The sequence below is a fragment of the Amblyomma americanum genome, chromosome 11, assembly GCF_052857255.1.
Source record: "Amblyomma americanum isolate KBUSLIRL-KWMA chromosome 11, ASM5285725v1, whole genome shotgun sequence".
NCBI lineage: Eukaryota > Metazoa > Arthropoda > Arachnida > Ixodida > Ixodidae > Amblyomma > Amblyomma americanum.
This window is the reverse complement of record NC_135507.1, coordinates 107,493,930-107,521,732: the sequence shown is the minus strand read 5'-3', so window position 1 is coordinate 107,521,732 and position 27,803 is coordinate 107,493,930. Positions and strand designations below refer to the sequence as shown.

At 46.7% G+C, this 27,803-nt stretch overlaps 1 protein-coding gene across 1 annotated transcript in view; it reads right to left on the bottom strand.

Moving 5' to 3' along the window:
• The window catches only part of LOC144110741 (ubiquitin carboxyl-terminal hydrolase 24-like), a 276,311-nt gene that overhangs the window by 183,002 nt on the left and 65,506 nt on the right, over positions 1-27,803 (bottom strand). Inside the window, 7 exon segments of the mRNA XM_077643811.1 lie at positions 3,287-3,427; positions 4,743-4,819; positions 8,722-8,833; positions 9,776-9,907; positions 16,337-16,486; positions 16,609-16,704; positions 19,264-19,422. Of these exon segments, the coding sequence (XP_077499937.1) occupies positions 3,287-3,427; positions 4,743-4,819; positions 8,722-8,833; positions 9,776-9,907; positions 16,337-16,486; positions 16,609-16,704; positions 19,264-19,422 (867 nt within the window).

The window sequence follows — 27,803 nt, the reverse complement described above, 5'->3', positions numbered from 1 at the left end:
CCCCACATATTCGAGCTGCGTGCCGAGCCACACCCCTGCAAATCTGTTTCTCCTAGAGTAGTTCTTTTGAACTCTTCACACTGTGGCGCTCGATGCAAGAGGCACTGGCCTTGAACACCTCCACAGTGAGCTAGATTGGGTAAAAGCCATGTGACAAGGAGAACTTGGCACGTCTCCGTCCCTGCCGGCGGTTGCCAGTGGCAACGCATGATGAGCCATTGACGCACAACCTATGTTGTCAAGATGTGCTTCGCGCATTCCACATCCTCCCTTGTGTTGCGCCATGCGCAATGTAACCATTTGGTTGGCTGTATGGTCCGCCAGCACACTAAGCACTGCCGTGAACATGAGTGCACTTCTGCACTGCCTGCATGGCTCTGCAGGCCCACTTTTGGGTGCTGCGGCAGGACTATGAACTGTACTGAGGCCTGGGAATTATTGCCGTGTTTTGTAATGCAGCTTACTGTGTAATAAAGAAAACACTTGCGCTCTTAGTAGGGGTGTGCGAATATTGAAATTTTCGAATACGAATCGAATAAGAATATGAAGAAAAAATGGCTTCGAATATCGCATCGAATTACGAATATCTGTTCAGTACAAAAAAAATTTCAGAAAACGATAAGCAAGCAAACGTTGTTGCCCTTATTTTTTTTTTCTACATAGTGTATGGTTTTTGCAACTAAAATAAACAAAACTAGACTGCCTCAGTACCATATAAAAAACATGATGTGCACAGAAATGTATACTACTTGATTAGACAGCATAACAGCATCCAAACTATAATGACGTCATGCAAAACAAAATCCATAAAATGGCAACACTGGCAACAAAAAAATAACATGATGACTATTAAACCTCATTCATTAGGAGTTCAAGGGACCGGAAGAAATGCCCGGTTCATCCGAAGGCCTTTGTTAATAAAATTGCCCGCGGCCCCCTGAAAAAAAAATGCTGCCGAAAATGCTGAAGATGCAGTAAGGCCTTATGAGGCGGCTCCATCACGCTAACACCTGTAAGCCCGTGACGAGCCACCCGTTTTGGAGTGCTGGAAGAACAACACAAATGCAAGCAAGGGGCCGGGGAACACACACTGGCTTCGGCGCGGCGAGGTGGTTTCTAAAAAAGAAAAAGAAACAAGCTGCGCGGAGCTGGTATTGAACTATCGGCGAATGCGCGGGCCAACATTTGAAGTTGCCGCGGAGCAGCAGTGAAGCTCAGAAACCGAAACTACACAGCTAGGCTATTTTCTTGCCCTAGCGACAGAGGCCTTCCGATTTTTGCCACGCCTGCCGTTACGCCCGCTAAAGAGGTGTGCAGGTTACAATGCACCATGCAATAGGCGGGATTTTAACAGGATCGCTTGCCCTATTGTGACTACTCGACGCACCCCTTCAGGAGGTTCCCGCGACATTCCGCAAATAGGCTTTCTCGCATGGCGTAGTTTACAAAATAGGATGGCGGAAGTCACGCTCGGAGAGTTATATAGGCGATAGGACTCATTCTTCGAATGTGAGCATTAAATATGTAATCCATTACCAAAGGATTTAAAAAAAAAAAAGCGATTTCGCGTTGAGATTGCTCGAAGTGGGCCGTCGGCCATCTTGTTCGCAGCACGGGTGATATGTGGGAAAGCCCACTTGGGGAAATTCTCACGAGGTGAAGCCTTGCGCCGTCGGGATGCGGTCGGTCCGCGTGATAATCGGCGCAGAAGGAAGGGGATAAGACCTCTGTGCCGTTTTCCTGGAATTTTTAACTCGATTATCGGCTAATTTGCCCAGATATTGCGGTCTTGCCACAGTCAAATTTATGAAAGTATGCGCAGTATACGATCACTGGCGAGTATTCGGGAATTTTTGAATATTCGGAAATTCACGAATATCAATTTTCGAATACGAATATGAATCGAATATCAAGCATATTCGATTCATATTCGAAATTTCGAACATTCGCACACCCCTAGCTTTTAATTAACCTTCCTTTCTTCGAAACGAGAGCACAGGCGCGCAGTGGACACTGGCTGTGCCTTCAGCTTTCGCTGGCCCGAACCTGCATTATGTCGGCGAGGCACATCTGACACACCATCATTGTGACCCTACAAGGTAAAACTCCAAGCGTTTTAGCACTGCAGCTGGTTCTTCACTGTTTCATATAGATATTCATTACGTATGAATACTTGCACAAGCAACGAATAATCGGACGAATATTTGAGTCGGTTTTGAGGTACACTATTTGTACTTGATTCAGTATTAAAGCTAGACTATTTGTATTTGATTCAGGTTCCGAGAAAGTTCTGTTTGCATGCCTCTTCAGATCAATGATTTTTACGACACAGAAGAAAAAAGCAAGCTAAACTCACAGGCTTTTTCTTGCCAAATAAAGTGCAGTGGTTGTCGCGCAGTGCTTTCGAATTCTGCGAGCCTCGGAGGAACGAATCGGTAAGTTCCCGCTTGTCATGATCTCAGGAAACTGTCCGAGATAAGTAGAGTTTTGTAGCGATAACTACATTACTGTAGGATTCCGAGGCTTCAGCGTGGCAGTGCCGCCACGCTGCGGCGGCACTGCCACCCTGTGGCGGCGCTACCGCCCTGTGGCTACGCCGCTACGTTGTCACGTGGTGCGGGGCGCCGTGGCTGATCATGTGGTTTGTCACGTGGTTGGTCACGTGACCAAGTTCCACCTGGCCAGCTGTAGCTGTCGCGTCACTCCAGGTTTAACCAATGCTAAACCACCGCCAATTTTTTAGATAAGCTTCTGAGTGTGAAGAGATTTAATGACGATCACAGCGGTTAACACAGCCAGCGGTTGGGATGCAGCACTACAGAACAGCCAGCCAGAGGCATCAGCTTCAGCACAACACTTGCGCCCCAGCCACCAGCGATGGTGACGAAGCATGGCAGAACTGCGTGGTCCTCATCTTCTTACGATAGGCATATTTTATATATTGAACTATTGAAATTTTCAATTGTTTTGCGATCCCCTTAGTTTGATATATCCAGGATCGACTGTACCACCTTGAGTATACTGACTTTCTGGCACTTTCAAATTACCTTTCAAATTAAAGTTCATCCCTAGACACAGCATCGTGTTCTTCATTAAAAATTTTTCTACATTCAAAGCCCAAATTAGCAAAACAACACTCTCGACTCCGCTTAACAAGGCTAGGTCCAGGTTTGGTGCACTTATCTCAGTCTAGCACATAGCGTTTCTGTGCGACATTTTGTGCACAGCAAGAAACGGGCAGACACCAGGAAAAGCACAGTAAGAATGTGCCACAGCTATGGTGCACCTTTTTGAGCCTCGGGGACAGGTACTTGTAGGAAAGGTCCAAGATGAAGTCTATGGCCATCTCAGCTATGTCTTCCTCGGGTGCTGCCAATGATATCTGCCACAGAAAGTCTATGCCTGACAGCTCCAGCTTCTCCACCACCTGCAAGAGAGCCCCACCAGGAAGGAGCAGACACATTGGTGAAAGGGGGCACAATCTCACGAAAAGAACAGGAACACAGATGAGCAGATCGATTTTCACAGGTGAGATAAAAAGATAATTCAAATGGAACATGTTGCAATCGTTCAAACATCACTAGCAGATCCAAGTGAAACAAAAAATAAATAAATGCTCAAAAAAGTGTGTGAAGCACAGAAAGGAATTTATGTTGTCCTAACCTTTCTTCTCTGTGTTATTCCTTTGCCTTAGGTAATTAAGCCACTGCTGTACAACCAAGATGGGCTAACACTCCGAAAGACAGAACCGCATAAAGCAACTCAAACCGACACAATGTTCTCTATGAAATTTCATTAGAGATCCCAGCCAAAAACAGTCCTAATACTTGAAGACTTCAACCCAGAAGTGCCGTGAACATGACCACTGTGGCCATGAAATTGTCCATGGTGCACTAAAATATGCTCATATTCCAGTGCAAGGTTGGTTGCTTATTTGGAGGACGGATGACCTTGCAAAAGACATCGGTAGATGGTGCGTCAGCGGTGCCGGGATATAATGACAGTCAGCGAAAACAAGGAGCAATGTGTTGGTGCCTGGCGTGGTTTGCGCTGGTGTGCATTGCGGGCAACAAGAGTTTTCCACTGGCTGGTGTGATAGCAGCGACGTTGGCAAAACAGGAATTGTGTTTTCGCTGGCAAGTGTGGCGCTCCATTTTCCTTTTATGCATCACGAGTGTATAATTCTTCAATACGTGATTAAAACTGAAGCTTCTACTGAATCTGACCTGCCACAGTGGCTCAGTGGTTAGGGCGCTTGGCTACTGATCCGGAGTACCCAGGTTCAAACCCGACTGCGGCGGCCGCGTTTCGATGGAGGCGAAACGCAAAGGCGCCCGTGTGCTGTGCGACGTCAGTGCACGTTGAGGATCCCCAGCTGGTCGAAATTATTCCGGAGACCCCCACTCTTTCTTCCTTCCTTCTCTCAGTCACTCCTTTATCCCTTCCCTTGAGGCACGGTTCAGGTGTCCACCGATATATGAGACAGATACTGCGCCATTTCCTTTCTCCAACAACCAATTTTCAATTTTAACTGTGTGTGCTATGAGTAATCTCTCCGCAGTGAATGTAAGAACCGCGGTCCTACATGGAAAAAGGCAAACCTCATGTTAGCATTAAAATTTACCAGAGGGGACCAAATGAGGTTTGTGGCTGCTGCCATCATGGTTAACACTGGTTTCTGTCACAGCTGACACTGGCAATGATGACGAGTATGAGAGAAGAAAAGAAACTAAACCACTCACCAGACAACCGGGTCGTTTCTTGAGCTTGTTCTCGTGGATGTTGACATGCTCAAAGTATGTCTTGAAACATGAAAATGCTGAAACAATTGACAGCCAACTTAAAAATAATCACAGGACCGTCGCCGCGAGTTTCCAAGGCAAATGATCCAGTGTTAGTTGGCTTGTGATTGTGCACGAATGGAGACACACTAGAGCTGATTAGAGCATCTCCCTCGTATTCGGGAGGCAGAAAGAGGGAAGTGCTGGGCTCGTTTGTCTGAGGTGCATTTTTAGTGTTGGGCGCCCAACAGTGGGCTTGCGGACGCCAACGTCAACAGCGCAAAGCTGAGGAACGAGCTCAGAACAGCTAACACCATAAACTGCCGACACTTCAGGGTGGCCACCCTTGCAACAAAGGAAAGGCTAGTATTCCACGAATTTAGAACAAAGAATCAGTGATATTCCTCGGGAAACCTCCTGGATGTTTGTGCATGTGATCTTTTGGGTAAGCTTCGTGTTTCACGCTGCACAGAGTTCTGTGCCAGTTCCGACCTTTTTCCCTTCTCTTCTCCATACAGCTTTTCCACTGCATTCTCTTCTTTCCCAATAACCCAATGGGCAGACTGCCACCTGCCAGAAGCAGGTTTCAGACAAGCAATGACACAATGGCTAAATGCGGGGAATGGTCACTATGGGTGCTAGCGCAATAAAACTAACTCGCGAGCTAACTCACCAACTCAACGTAGAGCCACTGCATTGTAGCTTTCGACACTCGTAAGTGGCGCTGAAAAATCCTTCTTCCGGCATGTCAAGCACGTCAGTGAAGTGACATGTGACCACTGACCATCCCCATGACGAGCGGGTTCACACTTCAGACACCGTGCACGTTCACAATGAGAGATGCTCCAACAGCTAATAGTTTAAGATTAGCACGTGCATTATTGCGTATACATAACACAAACATTTTGCACGACGTTAAACTGTGCAACAGGCCATCATCTTTAGCTGAATATACACCACTGCAGACACAACTCAAGTCAGAGTAGCGTCATCTGGTTTTGATAAAGTGAAACATTTTTATTTATTTTTATTTTGAAGATACTGCCAGCCTTATTTGAGGCCTTAGGCAGGAGTGGGAAATAAGATAGAAACAAACATAACACAGCATAAAAATCACTGCAAAACATTTTTAGCACAGTTTTCGCATAAAAAAGTAAAAAAAAATGTAGGCACATGAATGCTAATTTTAGACCATCGCTGTGATAGGGAAAATCACAACAAATAAATAAGACAGGTTATACTTCATCTGTTTCCAAAAAAAAATTTACATACCTATGTTTTTCTGTAGCGCGCTGCAGAATGACTCGGCGGATCGACTTTCCACTGTGTTTGGAGACAGCAAGTTCCAATCTCGGACCGTTCGTGGGAAATATGAATGTTTGCAACCATTGGTTTTACTACAATATTCCTTTAATTTTTTTGAGTGATGCGATCGCATTGGGCGTCTAGTGACTTGTTCAATGTACTTATTCTTTTCTAATCCTAGTTTGTCATGGTACAGTAAATACATGATCTTCAACCTTTCCCGATAGCGTCTGATTCGTAGTGGGTCTAAGCCAGCCTGTTTAACAAGTATGCTTGGTGAAGTGCGCCAGCTATAGGAACTGAATATAAATCTTACCGATTTTCTTTGGATGCTCTCCAACTTATTGATATTTTGCTGGGTCCATGGATCCCATACAATACAGCAATATTCAAGGATTGGTCTAATGTAGGTTTTATACGCTAGAAGTTTTATTTCTTGTGTTGACTGTCGCAAACATCTCCTCAGATATCCCAGTTTCTGCATGGATTTTTTTGTGATGTAGGTTACGTGTTCATTCCATCTGAGGTCGGATGTTAGAATTACACCTAAGTATTTGTAACTTAGTACAGAAGAGAGAACCTGTCCATTGATGCTGTATTTAAAGGGTAATGGTTGCCGTTTCCTGGTGACTGTCATTGCTACTGTTTTCTTTGTATTTATCTTCATTTGCCATGTCAAGCACCATGTTTCGATAGCGGTAAGTGAAGAATTTAATACGGCCTGGTCCCTTGGGCTGTTAATTTCATTACAAAGGATGCAGTCGTCTGCAAAAAACCTGATTTTCACCGGTATAGTCGTTACTATGTCGTTAATAAAGATAAGAAAAAATAACGGGCCGAGAACAGATCCCTGTGGGATGCCAAAACGAACAAGTGCCGGCCTTGAACACATTCCATCAATGAACACGCTTTGTTTCCTTGATGTAAGATATGCCTCTATCCATTGTAGCAGTGACTCATTTTTTAAAATCGGTTTTAATTTTAGAAGCAACTTTTGGTGACACACGCGGTCAAATGCCTTTTCGAAATCCAAGAAAATCATATCAACTTGGCCTTGCCTATCTAGAACTGCTGCGATGTTGTGAACAGTTTCGACTAGCTGCGTTGTAGTCGATAGCCCTTTACAGAACCCGTGCTGCCTATAATCTATGATGTTATTAATTTCGACAAACGTCATAATATGCTTGAAGATAATATGCTCGAATGTCTTAGCGCATGTGCAGAGTATTGAGATGGGCCTGTATGAAGTAATTAATGAGCGGTCTCCTGTTTCAGGTATTGGTGTAATCTCGGCATATTTCCAATCATTTGGTAACTCTGCTCGCGACAAAGATTTGCTAAATAGTAAACACAAGTATTTTGAACACCCTTCGGCATACCTTACAAGGAAGGCGTTTCGTATGCCATCAATTGTCGGGGATTTTTTTAGTATCTAATGTAAACAAAAATGACAGAACGCCTTCTTCTGATATGCAGACATTATCGATAGGAGGACAATTAGTGGGTAGGTTGAAACTTGGTCTTATACCATCGTCGTTTGTAAACACAGAGCAAAACAACTCATTAAATGACACTGCTATCAATGCTTTATCGGTCACTGTTTCATTATTTATGCAAAAACTGGGCAAGGGCTCCTTTTTTGAAGAGAAGTGGAGCCAAAACTTTGCCGGGGAAGAAAGGAGAAAATTCTTCATAGAAACAGTGTAGAAGTGTTTTTTTGGCTTTACTGATACTGTCTTTCAACTGCAAACGTAATGCGCAAAGCTTATCTGCATTAGTTGCCGAAGGGCACCTGCGATGCTGCTTTCTAATTTTTTTCGCTTTTCTTCCCAGGCGTACAATTTCTTTTGTTTTCCAGGGATTCATTTGTTGCATTCTCTTCAGCCGCACGGGAATGAAGCGCTTGATGCACCTCAGAACAAGTTCTTTGAAAAAGCACCACAGGTCGTCCACGCAGCATTCAGTTGATTCAGCAAGAAGGACAAAGTTAGTGAATGAACTATCTAAGGCATCTAATATGTCGACGTCACTAGCACGTGAAAAGATTGGCACCAAACGTTTATCAGCAAACCAATGTTTCTAGTAAGGCCTAGGAGCTGCTGAATCACCAAATAAAATAAATATAGGCAGATTTAGCACCCATATATTGTGCTATGGCAAAATAAGACGAAGCAAATGCCCTGTGTTCTACTTGTAGCACGTTGATGTGATGAAAAACACAGTAACATCTATGAATTCACTCCCAAGCAAGAGGCTCTGCTTCATAGTGAGCTGCCATCTTGGTTGTGCCATCTCCTTGAGCATCCGCTACGGAACTGCACGCAGCCTGCGTGTTGTCATGTGATGTCACCATCCAGTTTCTTCAGCACTTTTCCCTGCACACAAGCTGTCACATCTGCTTCTAGTGTTTTAACCAACCAGGTGTGGCCGAAAAAATAATGCCCTCGAAAGAGACGCAACTTGGAATGCAGACAGTGGTTTGTGGGACTCCCATGCATTTTGCTGCTCAGTGATTCTCAGATGCTAATTAATGAGCGCTCCCTTTTGCCACCCTCCAGGTGTCCTTTTCCAACTGGCTTTCATGCTCAAGTATGCACAACTGTGTGCCCTCTGGCATTCTTGACATCAGACCAACCTTTTGAGGAGACCTGAGAGGGATCCATCTTGAGCAACTTGTGCTGGAACAGCAGTGACTGTGTCTCCGACTCCAGGTCCTGAAGGCACTTTTCATACCACTCAAAGCACATCTGCAAGAGGCAACAAGATGCCATAGAACAAATCCAAAGTGGCAATAAAATTTGGCCAATTCAGATGCAAACTGCAGAGCCCAAATGCCTTCAGAATTATTAAAAGCAAAGAGCAATGAAATTAAGCAAAGAAACAATTACCACTGACCCTTGATAATTCCAAATCAAAGAGGTTTTACTGTATTGGATATGTCAACGTAGCCTGTATCAAAGCTCCCATCACCACACCATATGTCTGCTGACAGAAATGACCATCATAAGGAAAATGTTTTGCTCATGCAAAACCTGAACAGTTCACTGAATTCTGGGACATCAAAATGCAGATGATCAGGAAGATTAGATTAAGCAGTTGTGTTGCATTCAACTAAACATGACATTTTGCAAACATTCACTGAGCATTAATTCCATCATCAGTGAGCTAAGGCAGCGAACAAAAGAGATCGCAGGGAAGTTACAAAACTGAAAATGCAAAAAATGCGTGCTAGTTGGAATGCGATAATGATGATGCACAGAAAGATGCCGTTCGTGCGACATGCTCATGAGGAGTCCATGTCCCCCCTTGGCCCATCGCCGTGGCCTTCTCCCCATGGGTCATGTTCAGATGTGAATTTACTAGTACAAACACAAGCATACCTTTCCTGGCGACCTTGGCTCAGTTTGTTCCGGGCAGCTCAGTGCAAGCCACAAGACACAGGCGATGTGCACGGTGTGGTCAAGTGATCACAACACCCCACTCCTACCACCTGCCTACCCCTTCTTGCCACTTCCCGGTCATACTTCCAAAACAAAATGGGTGGAAGGAAAGGTGGTGGTTTAGTCACCAATGGACTTAGGTGTTTGGGAAACCCTCTGAGACCAAGGGGTCCGAAAAGCCAATGCGCAAACCCCTTGCCAAGAGGCCAAAGTTCTCAAGCTGCAAATAAGTCCGAGGTTGCCACCCACTTCTCGGTCCGAGCTGCACGCGTCTGGGTTGGTGACCAGCGTGTCCCAGATCTCCTTGGCCCGATTCCAGGCCAGGTACTGGGAGCCATCCTTGAGCAGGAACTGCAGGAAGTCTAGGTGCGCCATGACATGCTGCCAGAGAAGAACCAGCCACAGGTGGTACGGTTATTTATTCATTCAGAACAGCCCAAGAGGCCCTCCACTTAAGAATATTACATGGGGTGATATAGGCATTGCCAAAAAAGCATTAACGTAGAGTAGTCTATGAGCGTAATAAACAATAACAAGTTAGAAGAAATAAACATGAAAACAGGAAACGATGGCAAGCATAATAAGCCTAACAATAACTAAATAACTAAACTAACACTAAAACGGAACAAAGTGAAAAAAAAAATAAGAATTACAAAAACAAAGGTGCAAACAACAACCGGCTGCTGATGCAAGAGCAGCATATTTGAACAAGATTGAGGCTGTCTCAGCCTGCTAACCAGTGTTTTAATGACAGGAATTGTCTTTGTCTCAGTGAAAATATATATATTTTTTTTTTAAGTGACATTTATTGCCCCAGGGCATCAATGATGGGTGAAGGTGTGATAATGATGTAGTAGAGATTAAATGAATGCAAAAAGGCTAGCTGATTTGATGAAGTCAAGTAGAGAACGATGGTACGGTCCCTGCGTCCAGGCAATGTATGAGGCAGGGTTGCTTGGTGAAAGACCTGCTACCATCAGGTGCCGGTTCCTTGTAGGCTTGAGAGCTGGACAGTCCCACAGTAAGTGATGAATGTTGGCTTGAATGTCCTCGTGTTTACATATTGGACACCCTATATATCCGAGACAAAGACAAGCCCCCTTGTTAAAACACTAGCCCCCAGATTGACGCTTCCCTACTTTCCTCTATTACAGCTCGCATTTGAAGACCCATCCTCTTCTACCTACTTTAGTAGTGCGTGGGCTCTAGCAAAAGTATGCAGACTGTAGCATCTCACTAATAGAGATGATACAAATGCCTATTCTTGCCCTGTAGGGTCATATCTGACACCATGCCGACCTGACAAAGCCTTTTTTTTTTTTCCTTACTCCCATGAAAGAAAACAGATTTAACTTCTTATCATTAAAACTCAAAAAGAACTGAAAATCCGTTTTAATTAGGTAGAGCTAATAAAATACGAGCCTATTCAATTCACATCATGTTGATCGGACAAAAGCGTCAGTTGCAATAAACCAGAAGTTTGAATTAAACGAGTCTGAATTAATGGGTCAACTGTAGTGTTTGTGCAGATAGTTCCTAAATGTGAGATAACACTAACCAATAAGCACTAGGGTGAACCAAATCCTGAAAGCAGCAACAAAAAAATATAAATAGTATCAGCCGTACAATACTTACCAGAAAATAATGTAGGATATTATGCAATACTTACAGTATGAGTAAGAAACGCTAATACTGGATAAAAAGAAAAGGTCAGGAACACAACATTAAAATAAAACAAAAAAGGTTACCGTTTTCGGTTACATTAATTGCTTAACTGTCTAAAATATGAACAGCCACACCACAAAAAATGTCAGCCAAATACAAAGACTGCCGTCTGCCAACACGAAGCCGATGTGCCAAGCATGGCCAGCCCCTGGTGCTGGCCATGCTGGTCAGTGCTGGTGACTACACTAAAACCATGCTGCTATGTTTTAAAAAAAAAACGAGGAGAAAGAAGTATTATCCGGGAAGACGTGTGGTGCAGACCACCTAATTACAATTTCACTTCATAAAAATGTCGATTAGCATTTCTTGGCACCAGGTCCTTTCCAGTGCTTGCAGAATTCACAGCTCATATAGACACTCTCCTTAACACATAAGAAACTTCGCAACACAGTCGTTCAGTTGACGGCAATTGCAAAAATAGCCAGGATATTTTCGTCGTTTTCGAATGCTTCGGCCCCTTGCACCTGCATAATGTGCAGAGGCCACTGCAGCGGCTGACTGCCGCAGTGTTTTACCCTTCCTGCTTTGTTCACAAAACCTGGCTCACCAGTTTGTAAGCACGACGCTGCAGTTTTCAGATGCTCTGCACCTTCCTCAGGTACTGCGAAGAGTTGGATGCGTTTTTCCTTTTCGTGCCATGTCCCAGCAGAAATGGCACACCCATATTTTAAAGCACTTTTTTTTCTTTAATGCTTTGCCCTTTTCCACCTATGCACTGCAGAGAAGTCATAATAGCAAGTGACTGCCACTACATTCCAGTTTTTCATGTCACACACCCCCACTATCAACATATTCGTATGTTTGCACATGTGCAGTTGGTTGCTAAACGTATTATACGACCAGAAGTTGTTGAATTTTTTTAACGCAGCAGCCGGGAAATTGTTTTATCCAGAAGAAAACTAGTGGAACTGAATGGAACCTTCTAATTCTCAATTTTTTGAGCATCAGAACACAGAAATCATATAAAATAGGACCTCACCAATGAGGTTCTACTCTATTTCAATCCCTTAGTAACAGATGGTGCAGAAGTTCTTTCCTGCTAAATTGTGTACTGCTTAGTGCATTCCAAGCCCTTTCCTTGGCTCAAACATAGAATTACCACACTTCTGTTTCATGCAGGCTGCATTCATGAGATCAGGTTGTCCTTTTGTTGCGATGCCTGGAGCAACCTATAGAACTGCCAGAATGACAGAGGGTTTACATCTGGACTGTATATGCAACACGCTGAAAATACTAGCTGGACAAAAGTTGTGAGATCCAACAGATGACCATCGTTAGTACTTGCTAGCTAAAATGCTGCTCATACAATTCCTTCCTCCGTGAATAATAGTTTTAGTGAGTAACCACTGATCCGGTTGGCACAAACACCAAGCAAAATCATCTGTTGTCTGTCCCTTGTCTGTTCGCAGTTGGCCTGGTGCAAGCACTCCATCCCGCAGCACTGACCACTCATTGCCATCTTCTATGTGGCCCTGATCTGGTGGTTCTGACCTGAGCAAAATCGTCTCTTGCATCTCCGCAGCTGGCCTAGCACAAGCACTCCGTCCCACAGTACTGCTCGCTCATCATCTTCTACGTAGCACGAATCCATGCTTTCGCACCGAATCGAATGTAGTGGTTTGTACTTTTCATTGCAATTCTTCTTCTCTCAACTATCTTAACATCCTAAGCATCATGTGGCAATATTTTCAACTAACCCTGTCAAACAAAGCAAGTGGTTTGGAAAAAAGGACAAACAATTAGGACACCACACTTCCATGCGGCAAGTCACCAATCATAATACAGTAAAACCTCAATAATTCGAACTCGGTTAATTCGAAATCCCGGATAATTCGAAGGTTTTCTGCGGTCCCGTATTTTCCAATGTAAATTTGGCCGGATAATTCGAACAGGTGGCCTGCGCCAGTCCGGTTAATTCGAAAATTTGGGGTGCTATGCGGCAATGCCTGATCCATGTTTCGCCGCAAACCCGGCGAAACGACGGCCCTACAGAGCCGCGAGGCAAAGCCACATAGCAACGGCGATGATTTGTAGGCGAAGCGCCCCAGCCGGAGCACTCTCGGCACAAAAATCGGTCCGCAGTGCACCTCGCGGACCGCCGAAACGCGCGCCTGCAGAGGAGAAGACGTGCTTCACTGCAGCGCGGCGGGCATACCGGTTTTTATCACGTGATCTCGACCCCACTCCGTCCCATGGCGTGCTTCGTCCACTCTTCTCCCGTGCCTCCGATGCTGCAAGTACGCCGCCACCACCGCCATGCAGGGACGCAGGTCTCGCCTGCGCCATTTCTTTGCGTTGTGCGCCGCGTTTGGGGGTCGGCTACTGTGCCGTTGTTTTTTGCGGGGACTGTGCAGAAGTGCTAGCATTTTGACCGTAGCAGTGGACGAAATGCCAAAGTACGAGACTTTAACGCTGCAGCAGAAGTTCTGCTTGATCCAGGAAGCAGGCAAGAGCGCTTGTTCGAAGACCGAGTTGGCCAAAAGGCATGGCGTGCCCCTCTCGACGTTGTCCACAATATTGAGCAACAAGTCAAAAATACTAGAGGCTTACGGCAAGACATATTCTTCGAAGCGGTCACGAGTGCGGGCTCCCACGTATCAAGATGTGGAATCTGCTCTGCTTCGCTGGCTGCAGAAAGCAAACGCAGCCCACCTTCCCGTCAATGGAACGCTACTGCGGGAGAAGGCCAACGACCTAGCTCTACAACTTGGGCACGAAGAATTTAAGTGCAGTAATGAATGGTTTTGCCGTTTTAAAGAACGCAATAATTTAACCTTTCTGACAGTCTGTGGTGAGAGCGGCAGCACTAACGAGAGCGTTGTCGAAGATTGGAAAAACCACACATTGGCGCCGCTGCTTAGCGAGTACGGTGCAGACGACGTTTACAACCTTGATGAGGCTGCACTTTTTTATAAGATGCTGCCAACAAAAACATTCGCAGTGAAGAACACCGCCATCAAGGGTAGGAAACAGGCCAAGGACAGGATTACTGTGCTGTTTGGCGCGAACATGTGCGGTAAACACATGCTGCCTCTACTGGTTGTCGGGAAGACGGGGAAGCCTGGATGACAGGTGCAATATTTGAGGAGTACGTGCGGCAACTTGACCGCAAGTTCGCGGCCACAGGCAGGAATGTCCTGTTTGTCGTCGACAACTGCCCGGCACATGGCGACATCCCACATCTCCAGGCCATCAGGATGGTATTTTTACCTCCGAACACCACTTCGATCTCACAGCCGATGGACCAAGGCCTCATTCACCACACTAGGAAGATTTATCGGCACCACCTGCTCAAGCGCATGCTCCTTTGCTACGACAATGGCAAGGAGTACTCCATCGACCTCCTCGGAGCCATATGCCTCATGGTGTACGCTTGGAAACAAGTGGAGCCCGCATTGATCAGGCGTTGTTTTGAACACGCTGGTTTTTCCAGTGAAAGCACCGTTGATGCCGATGCAGACTACCCATGTGCTATGCTTGACGAAGAAGGAGCAGAGTATTGCGACCGCATCAATGCACTCTGCGCAGAGGAGGGTGAGTCCAACACAGTCGGCTTCGCCGAGTATCTCAACTTTGAGAGCGAAGAGCAGACAGGCTACTCTGACTTGGAGAGTGAGATTACTGCTGTTACGAACAAGCGCGATGACAGCGATGATAGCGACGACGACACCGACGAGCCTCCCCGAGCACCTGCACTCGGTGAGGTTATCGGATCACTGAACGTTATCCGCAGTTTCGTTGAGTGCCACGGTGGAAGTACAGAGATGTTTCACCTAGTTGGCCAACTCGAGAGCATGAACTTCGGAGCCGCAAACTACCGGACGCGGCAAACCAGCATCTCTGATTATTTTCAGTAGTAATTCAAAATATGCCAAATAAAGGTAGCACGTTCCTGCAACGAATTTTTTTGCCTAAGTCGTATTTCTTGGTGTGTTCGGTTAATTCGAAAACCCGCTTAATTTGAAGATTTCTCACGGTCCCAATGACTTCGAATTAACGAGGTTGTACTGTATAAATAAAACTTTAAAAAAAAGGAAATATGCTCAGTTAAAAAGCTAGACACGTTCTTGAGGGCTGGTGCTATTTTTGAGAAACTAACAGTACCCACCATTAATCGACAACCTGCAACCCGTTGCCTATTAGCAGTAAGAATGCCAAGAGCGAGAGCCCACTTTATTTTTCTACAATGAAACACCAAGATTAAAAACAAAATGCACAGGTGACCATAACATTGCAGAAATAGTAAACATACACTCGCTAAATTCTTAAAGGAAAAGGAAACACGACTTTCGGGGCTCATACGGGTCCCTTGCTATGTGATAGAGCTATGTGATGAACATATGAGCCCTGAAACGTTGCGTTTCCCTTTCTTTCGAGAATTTGGAGAGTGCATGTTTACTAATTCGCCATGTTCGCTCCTCACTAGACGGACGTCAAACCCTAGACTATAGTGACCATAAGATGTGATGCAACAATTCTGCATTAGCAGAGCATTGGTTGCTCATTTTGCTTCTACAATGATCGCCTTCGCCCTCCTTCTTTGAATTGTAATTCGCGATCACTTTATTGCTTCAGTGCTGTGTGGGCTCCTCGTGGGTGGAGGCATATGGAGGATGGAAGTGAGTGTATAGGTTGTAGGTAGGGACTATAGAGGGTAGAGATGGGTGGTTGTTGGTCGGTGAAGCGTGGAGGTGAGTTGGTTGGTGGTGGGTGGCAACTTTTTGATGGCGAAGGTGGGTGGAGGGCATAAATGGGTGGGTAGTGGGCAGAGGCCTCCTGGAGAGTGCGGCAGAACTTACAGAGCACAACAGGGATAGATTTTACGAAATCAAGGGTAGTAATGCTAATGCATAAAAAAAAATAATAAGGTTGACCACTGTCAATTCACTGGTTTGAAGTGCAGACTGTCTAATCCATCTGGGTGGGACAGTCTGTACCCTGTGGAAGGCCACATGCATTCACTAACAACATGGAAACCTGCAATTTTAAACTGACACTACAGTTGACAACTCTTACTTCCACGACCATGATCATCGCAACTTGTGCTCGCAGTCAGCACGGCAAGAGTTGACGCAATGAGCTCACCTCCTGATGCGAGTAGATGCCGTCCACTAGCACTAGGGGCAGCACCGACTTGCCGTTGGCTAGCTTCACGGCTTCTCGGTGACATGTCGCCAAGCTCGTGGAGACAAGCTTGACAAAGTCGTGGCTTCTGTTGAGCTCGTTGAAGATGAACTGCACGAAAGCAGTTGACAATATGATGAAGGCAGCCAAAGAAGCAGTTCTAGATAGTACCGCTCAAATGACAACAAAAAGAAGTAACAAAACAGTCAAGAAAAGCAACTCTTTGGGCTGACCTTGTCTTGCTTGTATGGCGGACCCTTACTGCCAGCGGACCCCTTGGCTCCACTGATGTGCCGAAGCATCTTCAAAGCTGGGATCACGCATGTGTTCTGCGAATTACGACAGCAATAGGCAATTCATGAAAAGAGTGCCTGTAGCAGTGACTTGCAAAAGAAACTCTGCTATACTGGAGACACTTCGAAAGGAGTACAGATACTTGGAATGGTGCGCGACTAGTACTGTGAAGAAGAAGACGGGCATTAGCCTAGCTGCACTGCCATAGCTCACAGCGAGAGCCTGCTGACCTGAACAGACCAGAGACTGTTTCACCACTGTGGTTTCACCACCACCTGAGCGCTGACCTAAGCCCCTGTTCAGGAGATCCTCTACGTAGTTGAATTCATCATTTTGCTAACCTGTCCTCATGAAATCATCTTGGGTTGGGCTTCCTGTCGTGCAATAATGCAGCCATCGGTTGTGCTCATGCTGAACTCGAGTTCTTTGCGCACAGTGGTTCCTCGTCGCCCGATGCCCCTTCTGCTGCTTCTGCCAAAGCCATCGTTGCCGAAAACACTGAACTGCCTGCGTGCTCTTCTGATCTTGTGCCCATCACTTCTGACCTTGTTCGCGACGGCAATGTATTTTTACACCATCGCCCCTCTTTCTGGGCCGCAAGTACCTGCCTATACCTTATGCCATCGTCACCCTATCAGCTGGCCATACCGCGTTGTTCGTGACCAGTCCGTTTACATATGCTTCCACAGAGCGTCACGGTGAGTGCCTCGGTACCGTCCAGATCACTGATTTCATTCTCTATCGCGATAAGAATGACAATTCGCCGTCCCTCGACATAGATGCCCTCAGCCTGCCGGTTCCTGCACTCGACACTTCGCCTCCAGATGTTTTTCTTCCCTCAATCGAAGCATCTCTCCCTGTACCTCAACGCACTCGACTTCTTGCGCTGCTTCATCAGTTTCGTGCCTCCTTCGATACACACCAACCCGCTTTGACATGATAAGATCACGCGAAAGGATGTTTACCCTTTTCCCCTCATTGATGATGCTCTGGACTGCCTTCAAGCAGCAGAACTCTTTTCGTCTCGATTTACGCTCTGGGTACTGGCACATCCCCATGGCAGCCGAAGATTGCCCTAAAACCGCATTTGTCACCCCTGATGGCCTGTATGATTTTAAAGTCATGCCTTTCGGCCTCTGTAATGCTCTAGCTACTTTCGGAATGATGGAGAGTATTCTGTGTGGCCTGAAATGGAAGTCGTGCCTATGTTATCTCGACAACATCGTGATATTTTTGCCCGACTTTGCGACTCATCTGTCCAAACTGAAGCATGTCTTAACCTGCCTTATGAACACCGGCCTTCAGCTCGACGTAAAGAAGTGTCAATTTGCTGCTCGTGAACTAACAATTTTAGGCCATGTTGTGTCAAAGGAGGGCATCTGCCCCGACACCGCCAAACTTCATGCTGTGACCGCGTTTTCAAAACCTACTTCCATTTAAGGAACTGCGCAGTTTCTTATGCCTCTGTTTCTATTTTCGACGTTTTATTCGCAACTTTGCTGCCATTGTTGCCCCTTTAACTCAGCTTCTCGGCAGCAACGTAAATTTTTCGAGTTGGTCGCCTGCCTGCGACGAGGCCTACAACACCTTGCGCAGTCTCCACACGGCACCACCCATCTAGTGCCACTTCGACCCACAAGCCCCAACCGAAGTACACACGGACGCCAGTGGCATTGGCCTCGAGGCTGTGCTCGCCCAACGCAAGTCTGGATTCGAGGAATGTGTAGTTGCTTACGCCAGCTGTGCACCCTCACGAAAGCCAATCCAACTACTCCGTAACAGAAAAAGAGTGCTTGGCCATTATCTGGGCCTTAGGCAACTTTCGACCTTATCTCTATGGCCGTCGTTTTGACGTGGTCACCAACGACCATGCCCTATGTTGACTTTCTTCGCTAACAGATCTCTCCGGTTGCCTGGATCGATGGGCTCTCCGTCTACAAGAATGTAACATTTATGTGTCGTCTATCGGTTGGGCCGCAAACATCAGGACGCTGACGCCCTGTCCCGCTACCGGCCGAGATTGCCAGCCTCTCCGGGCTCAAATCCGCTGCGCGTTCACTCACCTCCTGTGACATGCCTTCCACACAGCATAAAGATCAATAGATTGTCTCTCTTCTTGACTTCCTCCCCAACCTATCTATGGCTCCAGTGTCCCGCGCCCTTCGTTGCCAAGCCTCACATTTTGCAATTCGTGATAATCTGCTTTACCGGTGCAACTATAACTCTGATGGATGGAAACCGGCCTTACCGGCTGGAGGTTGGATTTAAACCTCGAAACTTTTTAGCCAAGAACTCGAGTACATTGATCCCGAATATGCCATTTTTGCGAAATCAAAATTTTCGCATTTTTTTTTATCATTTCAAGACCTACGTCTCCCCTTGAGTGAAAATTTGAGCATGAACATGACAGACCAAAGTGCCCCATACCGCTTCTACAGCTATTAGGTACAGTAGACTACCTTTCAAGATGAACTTCAAGGGACCATAAAAATCTGTTCATGAGAAATTCATCTTAACAGAATCTGCACCTTAGCCACAAAAGGTGCCGGAGCAAATAAACAAGAGAGAGAAGCAGCAGAGAAAGGCCCCTTCACCTTCTTGATGTCCTCAACACAGCGGCCGACGTACTGCCGCTTGACGCTGTCCCTGTTGCCCAGCTCCGAGAGAATGCCAAAGAATTCCTCAACAAACTGCTCGACGTGGGCCTTGGGCAGCGAGTTGAGGTGCGACAGCTCCCACAGCAGGTCCAGCAGCTGAAACACCACATGTGCCAGGGGGGAAATGGGGAAAGGGGAGAAAACAGGTAGGCAATTGAGGGAAAACGGGGAAATGCTACATGGATGGGGAAGTTAATTGACGGCTCAGCTAATCACATTGGTTGGAAAGGCAACAAGAGAATGAAGGGAACAGAGAGAAGGAAGCCACGACTCAAATGACCAGAAGCCCACTGCATGGTACACAAGGTAATACTGGGTGGGAAAAAATGAATCTAAAAAAGGACAGAGGTGCCATGAGCCCACGGACAGCAAAGTGCAACAAGAAAAATTTGGCATGAACCAGCTTTTCATACAATTCAGCACAGAAAAATCTTCTTCCCACTCAGTCTTCTGACCACTCCCATCACGAGTGCGCTGCAAAAGTTGTCTACCAGCAAGGCTTATCTCACATACAGCTATGCCGTCCATTCACCCTTGTAGTAGTAGTGATACCGGTAGGGCTTCTCGTGGACACAAAATACCTGTTCATTCTGGTTAGGAAAGACATGATATTACAGCAGAACAGGATAGACTGCCAAGTTTACTCATGGACAGTGAAACGCCTGGAAGTCCTACCTCATGGAACTGCTCAAAAACAATGTGCAAAGTGGCAGTACGCCTTAACTGTAAACAACTAAAATACCGCATTTACTCACATAATCTAGATATTTGGATGCTTTTTTTTTTTAAATTAAGGCTTAACGAAGGGAAGTGCGCAAATTATGCGGAAATTTCGTGCACACATGCTAAAACACTCTACAAAAGTCACAACGCGCAAAGCATAGTGTATATTGCCGCCCATGCGCAGACCCCCATCTCACATCCTTTACGGAAAAAAAAAAAAGAAAGCTGACTCGAAATATAAGTCATGCACACCCGCCCCACCTAATGTAGTTCACTGCGGGACAGCATGAAGGCGCATGCGCACCTCAAAGCAATAAACGCACAACGATACAGTCGTGAGGCCAGCAGCAGGAGGCAAATGAGATAACGGGCGATAAAACGCGGCCCTCGCGTACGGCCCGGCCAACTAGTGGCAAACTGAACCCGAAATGGCTCAAGGGTTTTAGATTCGGGCATGCACGCAACTGTTCATCCAGGAAAGCGACCGCCAAAGTGAGTGTCCCCGGTAAAAGGAGCACAATTCCTGCCCTCACCACTCACACTTTTGCAACTGCACACAGCAATGTGGCCGTGCCAATTCTTCCAAGCCTGCCTTGCATGCAGCCATTTACATGCTGTGGTCTGGCACAGCAGAGAGCGCAAAATATGCGAGTAAAAGTTTTCTTGAAAAAATTCCAGGTAAAAAGTTGGGGGTGCCCAAATTACGCGGGTAAATACAGTACCCACTGATTTAGTAAAGGGTAATCCCGGAGGAATTTCATGAAGGACGGCACATGGGGAGGCTTTATTCACGTAAGACCACAGGAATCCATTTACGTCTGCCGCCGGGGCGACCTCGCGGCTACGAGTGCAACCTCCAAGCCACTTAAACTGGATCCCAACTGCTCTATTAGGCTCCGTATTTGGGCAAACAGGCAAAGCACATTTAGCATGCAAGCAGTTTCTCCAACAACAGGGCCTGGGCTGTGTTTGGCTCCCTTGTCGGCATTGTTTGCATTAGATGTCGTCTCACCAGTCACAGAAGTAACACCATCACTTTCGGACCATGCTGGAGAAGTCCAAACTCCGCTGCCTAAATCTCTAAACATTAAATAGGTGACAGTTCTGAGAGCTCTTTCCTATTGCGAAAGTTTTGCAAACAGCCCTTCACAGGAGATGTCGCCCACGATGCTCAGCACTAAGAGCTTCACACCGATGTGAGAAGTGCTAGGGAGTGAAGCCACCTGAGGAACACCAGATATGTGAAGGGTGTGATACATGCAACAAGATGAGGCTGAAACACAGCTGGGTCATTCCACGCCAAACGTCCCAGACACTGCACCCTCGACCATTTTCGATTTGTTCAAAAAAATTCATGGAAAACTTATCGCAACGTGCATAATCTAAGCCTAAAATATTTTTGTCTAAAAAAATTTATTCATGAGGTGAGCTCAGTTTCAACATTTCGAAAAGGCATGAAACCAGGCACAGCTCATAATCGATGAAAAATCCAAATTTTAACGACACTTGCAGAGATTCTGGCTTTTGATATGATTGAAATCATGTATTTTTGGATGGTATAAATATTTTTTTACAATTTAAATATAAATGTAAAAATTATACTATTCTGACATTTAAAAAAAAATCAACTTCCTTTCGGAAATTAAGGAATGGCCATCTTGCTTCCCCAGATGTCTATTTCCTATTAAAAACGTTACACCTGATGAAATTGAATATACCAAAGTGAAATAAAGTACTTAAGTTGCAGAAAAGTGTATTTTGAACCATAAACAACCGTCTGTTTCACCACGAGGTGTTCCAAGTAAAAATAAAAACGATGGCGGGTTTAGTAGAGCAGTTTATTGTCTTTCATTTCTGAAATTTTAACCCAGCTGATTTTTGTTTAAAGTGAGAAACAAATTTTCAAATTTGAGCTCTCACGCCACAAGTTGTGTTGTCTCTTAAAGGGGCTGCGAAACACTGCTTGAACGGATGCCGGTTACAGTTCAGATGGATTCTTTATGTCACGCAGATGCTGACTCAAAAATAATTACAAGAATCGATGCATAGGACTGGGGGTATTCAATGAAGAAATTTAAAAATATGTAATGCCCTTATGTAATGCCCACGGGCCCTTAAGGCTTCAATAAATGAAATGAAATGAAATGAAAAATGCTGCCAGTTGAGTTTCCCCCTTCAGGCGGTGATGAGAGAAAACACCTTGTTGATGGTGAAATCGGGGTTTCTTGATGACCAGGTGGTTATAACTCGCAAACATTCACGTTACTCGAAGCAAGGAGAAGGTTAACTATTTATTTACAACATACATAAAACGAGAAGAAACAAAGCAAGGAGAAAGCTATTTACATGACTAAACCGTTGATCAGACGAATTCAGCCCTCGTTCAACCCAGTGCGCTTGTTTTTAAGCCTTCTGTCTCCGCCCTTAGCAGGGACAGCCACCAATAAGATTACAAGCGACACACCTCACCAATCAGTGGTCAGGGAAAGGAAAATAAGGTTTCGGCCAACTAATCACAGATTGGGGAAAGAGTGCTGATTAAACATTTGGGAAAGGAGAGATTGCAATCAAATACACAAACAGCACAAACGCGACCACCCTCTCCCACGGCACCCACGGCCCAACCGTTACCACTTTCCTATCTTTTTCGCACATGCGACAAACATATGCTGACGAGATGATCCCTAAAGTTGTTTAAAGAACACACGGCAAGAGAAGAAGACAGTCGTTACGGGAATAGTGGGTTTCCGGTCACTCGGCTAATACTCAGCCGTATCTCGTGCGCCCCCGAAACCTCGTCAACTCCTTGACAACGAACACATGTCGACAGCTGTACATGGTTAGGCTTCTTAAGACGGGCTACGCCCGTGACGGCGCGGAGTAAACAAGGATGTCCGCCGCACGAAGGGGAAGCCAGGATGGGACGGGTACCTTTGTTGGCGACTTCCGACCCCACTGGAGCGGCCTTCCTTGCGAACACAAGACCGAGTTCGCGGAAAGGTCAGCGAACTCCACACCTCCCAACCAAGAATGTCACGCGGACACTTGCTGTCAGTGTGACATAAAAGTCCAGCCACAGTTTCCCGGAACAAAATTACACACACAAGCACATGTATGCTCGGCTGTTCCATCAGTCCACAAACGCACACACACGCGCGCACATTGCGCTTAATTCAATCCGCACACACAAGGTTAGGACACCAATCTGCACATTCCAGAATCCACGTCAGATCGGTGCACCAAATTGGCAGAAATGATTTCTAGCCACCTACATCTCGAAACAGAACATTATGTTTCTGTTAAGCGTTGTCCGCAAGATTGGACCAAAATTCCGATTTATCCGGAACGGCGCCGGTTGTAAAGGCTGCCGCCGCTATCGGATCTCCCTTGTCGCTTTTCTCAAAATCAATAGAGCTTACAGGCTCCCCACGGGCTACGAAGGTTGCTGTTGCCATTGTGTCTGCATTCGCCCTTACTTTGAATTTTAGAGTAGGGTTAGTCCTGTCATCGGCAACTTGACCTGCATTTTGGCATGCAGTTTCCGGTAGTGCTAACTGTTTCCAGCGTTGGCACCCGGCGTTCTTTTCAAAGAAAAGCATGCACTCATTCATTAGCTTTCTACGATAACCTCCGTCGCCTTGCTTCCGCACTTCCGATAATGAGGCGCCTTGCCCATTGCCGAAACCTATAAGGATGATTGGAGTATCAGAATCCCCCAGTTCCCTACCTGCTGTGAAACTCTTTGCAGTTGTCGCTGTCAACTCCCAATCTGCTGCAGGAACATTTGCAGCTTCTGGATCAGCCAGAAGCTCTACTGAAGCCTCAGGTTTGTCGCTAACAGATTCGTGTGGAATTTTGAAATGCTTTTTGACATCAGCTTTCTCATTTTCCTCCTGCAGCTGCACCCTTTCTGCCTGCTCTAGCAGCGCGGGCGTCTCAAGTGCTATCAACATCCCTACACCTACAGCTACACCTGCTGTCACTGCGCACAGTGTCAGCTCCACCTGGCTAACCAACTCATCTTTGGCAGCTAGCTTACCATCACCTGCAAGGAGTGTGCCCGCTATCAGATCCTGATTTACCTCTACCTCGCGTGTTCCCACTGCTTCAGAATTAGCGCCGACCTGCTTTTGCGTAACGCTGAACCCTTGTTCACGAGAAGTACACTCCTGCGCCTCCTGGGTCTGCTCTATATCTGCTCATTCTGACAGCGCATGCTTCACAGGTGTGACTAATGCCTCTATGCCTTCAGGGATGTTGCAATCAAATACACAAACAGCAAAAACGTGACCACCCTCTCTCACGGCACCCACGGCCCAGCTGTTACCACTTTCCTATCTTTTTCGCACATGCGACAAACATATGCCGACGAGACGATCTCTAAAGTTGTTTACAGAACACACCGCAAGAGAAGAAGACAGTCGTTACGGGAATAGTGGGCTTCCGGTCACTCGGCTAATACTCAGCCGTATCTTGTGCGCCCCCGAAACCTCGTCAACCCCTTGACAACGAACACATGTCGACAGCTGTACATGGTTAGGCTTCTCAAGACGAGCTATGCCTGTGACGGCGCGGAGTAAACAAGGACGTCTGCCGCACGAAGGGGAGGCCAGGACGGGACAAGTTCTTTTGTTGGCAACTTCCGACCCCACTGGAGCGGCCTTCCTTGCGAACACAAGACCAACGAGTTCGCAGAAAGGTCAGCGAACTCCACACTGCCCTCAACTCGATTTACGCGCAGCTCCCCATTCCCATTTCACTCTCCCAATGACGACACTTAATTAGTGCGCTCAATCAAAACAACCTATCTGAGCACGTGGCGGAACTTTGCACTCCATGGTTGCCTGTCCTCTGTAACTCGTTCTTGCCAAGGCTGGCAGCGCCGTTTGCATGACTGCAACAACCATGTGAACGCCCAGCTGACCCAGCCATGGAGGAAAAGAAACTTAGGAGGGGGCGCGACTCCAAGCGGCCAACCTTCGCAAGAGAAGCGCATGTGAAGCCGCTCCCTCCTCCGTTTTTTCCCTCTCCCAGTCAGTCCTTAGTATTTTGGTGTTGGTAGGTTCTAGTGCACGCATCTGCACGGCCCGAGGTGGGCCGCCTACAGAAAGGAGGTTGACCTACAGTCAGTATGCCGCACTAGTCTGCTCATGCAAGCGCCCAGCGGCGCTAGATATCACCGCATGCTATCACGTGGCGTGGCCACGGGGGGACCTACTCTCTTCTTTTTAATGCATTTTTACTTTTTACGGCTAGGCTTCAAGTCTGTCGCTGGATGCTTCCTCAGTTTTTTTTCCTCCATGGACCAGCGATGCTTCATCGTGACATCGACGGCGCAGAAGGAAACACTGATCAGTGATGTTCTCTGACTTATGGATTCGAACGCGATTCGAACTCAAGCGCGAGGTACTGCGACGGTGTGACGGCCTGCACAAGATATCAGACACACCTAGCATAGCGCGTACCGCTACTGCTTACCGCCTACCATGGCCCGTCGCTCCCAGTGCGCTGGTTGGTCATGGCGAGCAAGGAGCACGCGTTGAAGGGAACATGGCGCCATCTGGCGCCGCCGCCCGGTGATCCTCCACAAGCTGACGATGCGCACTGCTAAGTGTGAAACGAGCGGCTTTTTTCTTTGCATCCTTCCTTGGGACCGAAACGAACGCTTATAGTGTGCAATGGCTCGATCGGATCGATTCCGCAAAGCCGTTCTTGGATGCATAGAGAGTAGCCGTAAGTGCTGTGTGCTAGGTCGTAGAATGTTTACAGAGAGGCGCAAAGTTCTTCGATGAAAAAAGTAGCCAGAGCCTCTGGTGGTGCATTTTTGTTTTACTTGCTATACAGCGGTTTTATCTAAGGCAGACAAGTTGGTTTTGTTGATGTAATATAAAACACAAAACTTGACAAAATGTATCTTTAATTATGAACCAAATTTGCAGTATATTTATTGTTTGTCCAATCATCAAACTCCCGCCAAGTGATGTCATAGCCATTGCTAAAAACCGCAGCTGTATGGTGACAGCATAAGTGCCATGAATTTGTTTTTGCGAGCTAATTAAAATATTAAAACCGGAGTACAGTCGAGCCCACATATAACAACCCCCAAATAAGACGAACTTTCGCTTATAACGAACAAAACCTGCGTGACTGTCAAGAGAGAGAGAGAAAGACAAACGGAAAGGCAGGGAGGTCAACAAGGCAGCACCCAGTATGCTACCCTACACGTGGGAAGGGGAACGGAGGGAAAGATAGAAAGGGGAGAGAACAAAGGGAGATGATCACTTTTCCACATGTCCGTTGGCCCTACTTGCAGGGTACACAGGACACACACTGATTGTTCACAATCTTGCACTCAGTCCTGAGTCCTTCAAGAACTTTAAAAGTGCCTTCAAAGCTGTCCTCTGCGATGAAGGCTTACTCCAAGGACCCAGAATCTTGGCTTCAGTAAGGGGCCGAGGATCTAAACGGCGGAGTGTTGCAGCCAGGAGTGCATGCTCACACTGAAACTGAGGGCAGTTACAAAGAAGGTGCTGTATAGTTTCCTCGCACCGTCAAAATATACATTATTTCAATGGCACAAAATCGCACGTATAACGAACGTCATTAAGCCCTGCTCATCAGTTACAGCAAACGGACGGCGTAAACCCGGCGCCGCGATGGGGATAACCTGCCTCCGACCCCTTTATGCGCCTGGCACACGGTGTGTTTTCCCGAGCCTCATCGCAGACAAACTGCCCGCCCCATTTCATGCCGCTCTCAAGCGAGCTACCCTTTTCCCGACGACGCGCCTTCCAAGATCGCCCTCTAGCCCCTTCTCGCAATTCCGCTGCCCTCTCCTCACTCCCTTGCAAATCCGTGCGTGGCCTCTGCGATCAACTGCACCGCCTTGGCTGATCTCGGAGGCCACGTTCCATGAAGTAAGCCTTCCGTGGGAGCCAAGAGGTGGCTGCACTGACGCTCACGGATGCCCCTCATTGGTCTCTCCGCTGGCGCTGTGTGTCTGTAAATCTTTAGCTTGACTGCCGCCTGTGCACGTTGCAAGTCAACCCTGTCGCACGCTTTTGTCACTCTTGATGGGGTGCGGACGTTTCGTTGGCTTCGTTGAAATCTCGGGCCCTGGTTGCAATTCAGGTTGGCGGTCAGGAACACCATGCCCATTTGCCATTGTAATCAGCGGTAGAGATGATGAAAGCGGCCAGGGCGAAGGTGACGGCCACTGGCGTGTGGAACTGCTTCTGCAAGGCCGGCTTCGTCGACGCAGTGTCTGAGTGTCTGATGCCTAGCCTGATGCTTTGGATGATGAAAAAACCGGCAGCAATTTGTGATAGCATCTCGTCGACTCTGACATGGGGGGTCAAGATGTTGGTTGGAATGATTTTATTTCTGTCAATGACGACGCCGACACCGCGGAACTGTGCACGGATGAGGGCATCGTTTCAGAAGTGCGGGACGAGAGTGATGCGGAGGAATCAGATGAGGCTGAAACTTCGGAGCCAGCACCCATAAGCGCGCCTGTAACAATGGGCTACATAGAGCACCTCAGAAAACTTGTCTATCCCAAGGGCCTCGGCGAAGAGCATGCTCCTGCTTTAAATAAACTGGAAACCTCCCTCATCGGATCTGCGCTGAAAAAACAGACGTCCATCACGGACTTTTTCACAAATAAAAAAAATTTGTGTTTTGAGAAGCAACTGTCTAAAGCTGTGGTCCACTTGCTACGAACTTCGGAATATAATGAACGGACGCCATGTGAC